At 39.4% G+C, this 8874-nt stretch overlaps 1 protein-coding gene across 1 annotated transcript; it reads right to left on the reverse strand.

The window, feature by feature from the left end:
• Nucleotides 1-1096: 1096 nt before the first annotated feature.
• LOC122282854 (pleiotropic drug resistance protein 1-like) lies at nt 1097-8874 on the reverse strand. Its single transcript, XM_043094911.1, has 24 exons — nt 8157-8874; nt 7877-7997; nt 7698-7786; nt 7507-7591; nt 7236-7395; nt 7037-7113; nt 6778-6831; nt 6571-6661; nt 6186-6487; nt 5736-6017; nt 5339-5655; nt 5089-5249; nt 4878-4981; nt 4622-4790; nt 4412-4537; nt 4127-4278; nt 3677-4009; nt 3083-3373; nt 2903-2986; nt 2661-2794; nt 2280-2507; nt 1987-2158; nt 1637-1891; nt 1097-1547 (listed from the first exon to the last, which is right to left on the reverse strand). The coding sequence occupies exons 1-24, from the start codon at nt 8480-8482 to the stop codon at nt 1287-1289; spliced, it is 4374 nt and encodes a 1457-aa protein (XP_042950845.1). The 5' UTR covers nt 8483-8874; the 3' UTR covers nt 1097-1286.

Genomic DNA, 8874 nt, shown 5'->3' on the forward strand with positions numbered 1-8874 from the left:
ACAATCACAGTGTTGGCATTGTCACTGTGATGTAGGAAGAAAAGACTATTTGGATCTTCAAGGGAAGAAGGAGAAGAAGAAGATGAAGATGTCATGATTTTCGAGATGGGGTCTGCTCAAAAACTAAGAGAAGACCCGCTCTGATACCATGTTAAAATAGGAGCAGAAATTGAAGATAAACAAGTAATAATGGAGAGAAGTCTTGTTCTCATTGATTGTCATTTGTGATACAAGGTTACTGTTATATATACATTACAAAAAGCTGAAAAGCAAAAGATCTAAAAACCAACTTTTTAATCTACTTCTAATTACAAGTAATGGACTGCGGCTTTATGGACAGTATGGCTTTACATATCTAGTCCCTAACATGTAACCATGCACTTCATGAGTGATCACTAGCTTTTCTTTGTCAGTGCTTTCTTATTTCTGTAGGTGCTTTCTGCTTCTCTTTTCTGCAGTGTGTTTTCTCTGCTGCATGTACTTCTTGGTCATTGCAGAGTATTTCATTTCTGCCTTTGCTGCTGTCGCATGTATTGCTTTGTTTGCTGCAGCTGTGATGTTCAGTGTTTTCATGTCTTTCTTGCTTGCAATGCTTTTCTTTATGCTTTGTTTCTTGAGACATTTAGCCAATTTCAAGTAATTTCTTTTTGTGCCATTGGATCATAAAATGTGGGTACACCACGGCTAGCTACAAGAGATTTTGTATCTCTTCAAGTTTTTAACCAAATTTTAATTATTGAAGTGGGAAAAGAGTGCTTCTTTCCAGAGCTGATATTTGTCAAAAAGAACAACAGAACATCAAGTCCAAAAGAAGAGAAAAATATACTCAAGAATTCTAACAGTGGAAGAAGCAGAACCACAACTAAGATCTGGAAATCAAGTCCAACCCACATTAACGACAGTAGCTTAGATTTAGAATGTGTGACGAACGCCGACCGCAACAACTGGTTCGGTCCATGGCAGCGACCACAGACAGGATCCTTCAGAGCTCAGTGTCTCTGGATTCAGATCGAGTAACTCTACAATGCTGGGTTATTTGATTTCCCTTCCTTTATCTGCATATTTCAATTATTTTTTATTTTTTTAAAATAAAATATCACGTCAGCCGGTTCTGCGCCGGCGGTTGTATATAGAAGAGTTGCATAAATAATAGTTACAACAATAATAAAGTGGCTTATAATACATGTACGTAGGTAGTGAAAGAGATGGAAAAATAAAAAAGCACAATGCTAGCAAGAATCCTCAAACATATATCATCGTAAACAAATATTAATCATTACGATTTTCTATCGCCTTTGGAAATTAAATGCCTTGATGGAGAAGGCAAAGATGAATCCAAAGAGCACTGCAAACCCAGCAACCACAACTGCCACGACTCCCAGAAAATCATGCCTGAATCCCAGATAACTTCTCAAATATTGTTCCACGGTTTGACCATTGTCCTCGAGTGTCTCTTGTATATCTCCAAATTGTGATACAACTAGTCCATACAAAGTCCAAGCAACTGGGCATGCCCAGTAATACCATCTCCACCATATTGGGATCCTCTGTTTTTGGCAGAAAAAATGAGTTATGTAATGTTATCTAAATCTGTGCTGTTATTATAAACCGCAGATCAAAAGTTGCATATACTTACAGTTCGTGGGACGATGAATCCTGAAAACAGGTTCCATACGGCATAGAATGCTGAGGATACTATGGCAGCAATATGGTGGTTTGGTGTAAAAGCCACGCTCATCATGCCATAGAAGGTGAAGTAGAGCAATGTGAAGTACATGAAAAACATATACCAAAAGAATTTGGCTACGGTCCATTCGAATCCAATCATTGCGTAAACTATAATGCCATATACTGCAGCTTGCATGAAAACATATGGGAGCTCAATTGCAACCTGGCGGTACATCAGATGAGAATTTTATCATTACCTTTTACAAAGTTTTTGAGTTTTATGTATGAATTTGTGTGGAATATATGAACCTAGTTTACCTGTCCAAATGCATAAGGCAAGGCTGAATACATTCCAGCAGCTCTTTCTCTGTAGAAGACAGTTCGTTCAACAGCCACAACAGGTTGCACAGATGAAGCGTTTTGGACACCAAGGAAGAGAACAGCACAATACATGGAACCCATCGCATTAAATAAATCTATTGTCTTCTTCCTGCAATTTGAAATGTAAAGGAAAATTAAAATGTTGCAATGATGTGTATGAACGTTGATAGAGTGGATAAAATGTTTTTTTTTTTTTTTTTTTCTCGAGTTTTCCGGTAAAAATAACTTACGTCTTGGAGCCAAGGTCCCAGAACATTGTCCCAAATGTCAAGGCTATGAATACTGTGAAGAGAAATCTCACGGCAGTATATGGTGGGTTACGCCAATAAGACAAGCGTTGTTTCCATAGGCAAGCCATGCACTGAGTCGAAAATGACTGTGAAAACTGAGTCGGGAAATAGAGATCCTTTGAAGCTGGAGCAGGCTTGCTCAACTCTTTAATCAATGCTTTGTTCCTCCTGAGACATGCCACACAGCAAAAAGTTTCAGCCTAAACATCTAAGTTCTCAATAATGACGATGATCTTATACACTGATCCTCAAGATTGTAGCTTTTATTTTTTCTTCTTTTCAGTCATACGATGTGATGAGCCAATTAAACACTGAACATACCTGTATAGATCCGAGTTTTTGTACAAATTGGTAAAGTCTACACCCAAAGCAAGTTCTTCCGATGGAGTCGTAACTTCCAACATCCAAGTTGCTGGATTATAGCCATCTTTAATTTTTCTGACTCCTTCAATGTTCTAGAAGCCGAAGAAAGGTACGTGTGTTAGGAAATTTACAAAATATCCAGATTTATGGACGTTTGGTCCTTTGGAATTGTGTATTTTTTCATTTCTGTAGCATCCTACCTCAAAATACTTGATAAGATGGCTAGAGTGGTGACCCAACGGCCCAACGTATATCTCTTGTCCTCCACGCTTCATTAGGAAAAGCTGCAATACATGTTTTTATATATACATCATGCTCAAGTCTACAAGAGAATCAACAAATGTTCACCTTGCTATCTGCAGATTATTTATGGTTCTCACCTCATCAAAAGCTTCAAATATGTCAATGCTTGGCTGATGGATTGTGCACACAACAGTTCTTCCTGTGTCTACCGTGTTCCTAACCGTTCTCATGACAATTGCAGCAGCTCTTGCATCTAGACCTGAAGTTGGCTCATCCATAAATATTATGGAGGGGTTAGCCACAAGCTCGACTGCAATAGTGAGCCTCTTGCGCTGCTCGGTAGAAAGACCATTCACACCGGGCAACCCAACTAGTGCATTCCTCAATGGGTTCAGCTCCACAAGCTCCATGACTTCCTCAATAAACATCTGCAACCATGTGTGATCAGAATCATGAATCTGGATTTTGGGTAATGGTATTCAAACTCTGACTATAACATCATGTCTTTCATAATCTGACTATACACACACGACAGGGTGCAACATTAATAGTGCTCATTGAATTCTCTGCCGTGTGAAGAGAAGACAAGCTCAAATTTGACACGTGTGTGTGTAAACTTGGGCAAGAATCTCCAGGCTCCAGCATGAGCACAAGCCATGTTGTCAACTTCCCTTCAAGAAATAAGAAATAGCAACAAAAAAGTGAAACAAAGTTTTCTTTTAGATACCAACCTTTCTTGTTTCCGAATCAACATCAGAGGACAAGCGGAGCCATGCTGAATAGACCAAGGACTCGTACACAGTAACATGAGGAGAATGAATGTCATTTTGCTCACAGTACCCAGAAATTCGAGCAAACGTTTCTTGCTTCTTTGGGTACCCCGAAATTGTGATGCTCCCCTCAATATATCCACCAGTTTTCCTACCAGCCAGTACATCCATTAGAGTTGTTTTACCAGCACCGCTTACACCCATCAGAGCTGTGAGAACACCTGGCCTGAAAGCCCCACTCACACCCTTCAGAAGCACCAATTTATCCTCAATGACACCCTGCTCCATCATTTCCTGCATGTTCATTTGAACAAAATAAGGTCTCAAGTTCTCTTGTATTGACCTTTGACTTAAGTATTGTCCTGAAACGTTTTCGGTTCTAGTGTTCCTAAGATTTATGATTCAAGTCACCTGTGGCATGTCTACAGAATATATAATGTCATCAAAGGTGATTGAATGCTGTTCAAATGGAAGGACCATTCCTCTTTTTCCGTTACGACTAGCCTCAATTGCAAAGGATGACCTGGTGGAGTTACTTCCCCTCCTACTGTCACGTCCACTCCCTGCATATCAATTAAGTTCAATCAGACTCTAGGAGTAGTATGAGCTATTTAAATACACACAAATATCTGTGTTATGAGCTGCAATAAAACTATTGACGCTCAAAAGTCACCAAGCATATTTGCAGCGTCTTACCTGTAGTTCTACGATGATGACTTGAGCTGCTTTCTCTGCGTGTTAACTCTACGCCTTCTCCTGTACTACTCCCCTGTTCATCGCTTTCAGGTTCGTCTGATTTTACAGCCTGTGACTTCCCGAATGCTGCACCGTCAAATATAATACACTATCAATACAAAAGCTACTACATTTAGAAGGCTTAAAAGTGGAAAAGATGGAAATACGCACGGTTAAGATAGGCGAGGGAGAAGGTGAAACCGATGTTGAATAGTATGATGAATCCAAACGATGCTCCCACGCCTATCCAATACCAATATGCTTGAGGGAAGAACCCGCGCGACTTCATCACTGTAACTCCCAGTGGTTCGCTTGTGTTTGTGTTTGTGTTTAGGAGAACCTTTAAAGGTCAAATTTAATCAAGCATTAGCTTTATTTCAAGCGGTACAGATCATAATTGTTCATAAGAAATAGTTCAAGAAATTACCTTTTTCCAATTGTTTCCCAGGAACTCGTTAACTAATATTGCATTTTGGCCGTACATCAAAGGCGATATCCAGTAACCCCATATCCACCATTTCTTTACATCCTCTGTAGAAGCAAAGCGAAGGGAAGAAAAGGAGCATTCTTTAATGTATGGTGGATATAACGGGTAAAAAATGTTAAAAAACTAATTTCTCAGTTCAATATATCGTTACCTCTGGAGAGGATAAAGCCACCCAAGGCAAAGAGCAAGAGCAGTGCAAATGACCCAAAAGTATTAGCAATAATCATGTTCCTACCCATTGCTGCAATAAATCGGAAGAGTGCAGAGGCCATCTGGTTCACGAGTACTAGCAAAAAGTATTGCCTAAACAACCTGCAATACGTACATTTCCAAATATTAGGAAACACAAACTTGGGTAAAACAGTTTGTTTCTAAATGTGCAACAAATTCGTTGTACATACCTCCCGACATTTGGATCAAATCCAATGACATAGTAGGTCATGAAGACCCAGACAGCAACTTCCAAAAAGGTTATTGGGATTTTAAGGATCCATGTTGGAAGAGCATATACCCATGAAGGATAGAAGAGGAGGTCCCTTTGCTTGTAAAAAACAGGAAGCTTTATAATGGTCATGGACAACTCTGACATTCCATTAAACATAATCATAACCACTGTGTAAAACAAAGCACCCAAATAGATTGTTCCATCGGTTGAATCACGACGAGGCATCTTCGTCCGTAGGAAAATTGTCATTGCAATCAGTGCCATAAGGAAAAGCTAAAAAAGAGGGACGAAAGCAGAGTCAATATCCTGTTTAACAGAAAAATGAAAGCAATACCAAGTAAAATTTAACTTACTTGTGATAGCTTGAAGACGTAAACAAACGAATTCCTCTTCATCAGTAAGTATTCTCTTGCGAAGGAAGCTTTTAACAGTTCCTTCTTACTAACACCATACGTTTTGGTTGTCAAGGCAGCTGGGTGACTTTTTGTCTTGTCATATGGAGTTGAAAGTTCATCTCCTATTCTTCTTCCCACATGGAATGATTGGAATGCCTCAGCAAATTCCCTTACTGTGACAAAACTGTAAGGCGCATCTCTGCGTGCCCAATACTGCTCCTGATCCTTCCTTGATGTCACCTGTGACCAAATGATAAGAAACAAATAACAGGCATGAGACTCCACATGTAAGGCTCGCCATGACTTGTTGAGGTTCTTCGGCTAACTCCATTCATTTTGCTTTGTCCGAACAATTAATTGCCCATTATTAGTAAGAATGAGACCATCAAAGTCTAGATTTACACAAACCTCTTGCAGAAAGTCAGCCACACCTTTCCTGTCAGGACATTTAAATCCCATGGATTCAAAAAACTCGAGAACGTTTTCACGGGGTCCCTGGTACACAATATAGCCATCAGAGAGGAGAATAATGTCATCAAAAAGATCGTAAGTCTCCGGTGCTGGCTGCAGTAGAGAGATGACTGCTGTCCCATCCAGAATGTGAACATACTGCCTGAGCGAATTAACAATTTGGAAAGTTGTCGAGCTGTCCAATCCGGTAGATATTTCGTCCATAAACAATGCCTTTGCTGGTCCGACCAGCATTTCCCCTGTAATTTGACTTGCGCAGATTATCATACAGGCAACTCATATGAAAGAAAGTGAATTTCATTTGCCATACATCTTCGAGTACCTGTCGTAACACGCTTCCTTTGACCACCCGAGATACCCCTCAACATTTCATCTCCTACCATGGTATCAGCACACACTTCTAAACCCAAAACCTGAAAGTTCGAGGAAGCACATTAAAGACACTGAAGGATATGATTCCCTAAATCCTATTAAGTAATGATCATTTTCTAAAATGCAGAACTCAAACGACAAATGAGCAATATTATACCTTCAATATATAATCTGTCGCCACATCAGCCTCCTGGCCTTCAGTTGTTGCAGCCTGATAAATCAGAAGCAAATACAGAACAGAAAGCCATCATCACTTACTATAAAACTTTATTATGTTAAAAAACCAAATTAATTACTATTCAATCAACAATTGACCAAAAGCCTCAGTCATGCTATAGATTACAGTTGCAAGCAGTGTTTGGGGCATTAGTTCTGGAATCCTAGATATAAATAATGGCCAATAGCTTCTGCCTCACCTTCATGTAGATATCGACATCTGGATCTGGTTTGATATTTGCCTCTTTTTCTCTTCTAGACAACTCTGCTAGCATATCTGCAGATTTCAAAAATATATAATAGTCATTATTTGTATGTTACAAATTACTTGTGGCAAAATTTTATATTCAAGGAAAGCTAACAAATGAAAATAGTGATCCCACAAGATAATTTACTAACCATAGCGTGACCCGACCCCTTGGCACCTTGCTGAGAAGGCCAAGGTTTCCCTTACAGTCATTTCTCCTATATGGAGATCATATTGACTGATATAAGCCGCAGTTCTCGGAGGTACAAACTCTCTCATGTCGTGGCCGTTATAAGTCACCCTCCCAGAAAACTGAAATGAGGAGTCGCGGTTTTCTAGTTAGAGATGAGATTGAAGTGCCCAAACAGAGCTAAGAAACGAAAATCCAAGAAAGGATTGAAGCTGAAACGGTATTATTTTCACCTTTAGAGTTGGGTCAAGCTTTCCAGCCAGAGCTAGTAAGAGTGTTGTCTTCCCAGAACTTGGAGGACCCAAAAGCAAAGTCATTCTGTCAATTAAATGTGCACAAAATGAAACATGGGTTTCAGAAATACAGTATTTAATCTTAATATCCAGAATCCAATTCATGATCTCAGATGAGGATGTTTTCTCACCTCCTAGGCTTTATGACTCCAGTAACATCTTTGAGGATAGACAAATGTTTCTTTTGACTTGAAAAAATATGGAAGAAACTCAAGAACCCCTGCCAAGTGTAAATTCAAGAACAACTTAATTAACAAAAACGCTTAAAAATATATGAATGTGTCATGGTATATAGTTCGCAAACGGTTACCTCCAGTATATTGACAGAGAAGTTAAAGAACGTAGGCAAAGCTCTGCTTCCTACAAGAGCCTCTGCCTCAACATTCACGTGCTCAAACCGGACTTCGATTGTTGGAAGATCAATCCCAACTCTGAGAGATTCCCAGAAACAAGAAAATCCGTTACGGTACTGAAGAAATTGCGTACGAAAGCTAAGTGCACTTGAAGAAATACGTTAACTCCATTACGTTACCATGAAAACTTACGATAAAAAAATAATAAAACAAGGCGTAAATTGGCAGAGCTCTCACCTATCTATCCGATTCCTGACCTTGAACAAGAACTTCTCATTATCCTCTTCGGCTAATTTCACCAACCTCTCAAGCAGTTTCTTCCTTTCTTCTAATCCGATATTCTGTAAATCGACTTCAATGGCCTCACCTCTTGAAGTGGTTAGTATACCTTTTCTTAGTCGATCAAAAGTAGGAAGCTTCTCGAGGGCAGCCCATTTGAGAGCTTCTTCATCATCTTCTTCTCGCGAAGACATCGAGAAAACGTCCGCAGCATTATTCCTCCATACCGACGAATTCCGTAATCGTAAACTACCAGAGGCCCTGTAAATGTCACTGGTATCCATTTTTAGAGCCTTGAATCAAGATTACTGCTGCTAAAGCACCTCAAACCCACCAAAACCCAGAAATATTTCTTCAGGATTTACTCGAACATGGTATGGGTAAAAATAGCAAAGATAAGTCCACCCAACCCAGAATTGTTCCTCTAGGCAAACTAGCCGAAGGTTTCAAACTCTATGTACAGGAACCCACGCAACAATACATAAGAATTATCCACTCTGCAGGGTAGAGAACGCCACAAAAAAGAAAAAAGAAAGAAAAACTACTTAAATAACTACCCAATTAAAATATTAAAACTACACAAAGCTATCCTAATAACACTCTGTATCTCTGAAAAAAGCTGATGACAGACAGATCAGAATGTAAGTATTTATGTATGTTGGTTCAACTTTTCGTT

Source organism: Carya illinoinensis, chromosome 1 (assembly GCF_018687715.1).
Source record: "Carya illinoinensis cultivar Pawnee chromosome 1, C.illinoinensisPawnee_v1, whole genome shotgun sequence".
Lineage (NCBI taxonomy): Eukaryota > Viridiplantae > Streptophyta > Magnoliopsida > Fagales > Juglandaceae > Carya > Carya illinoinensis.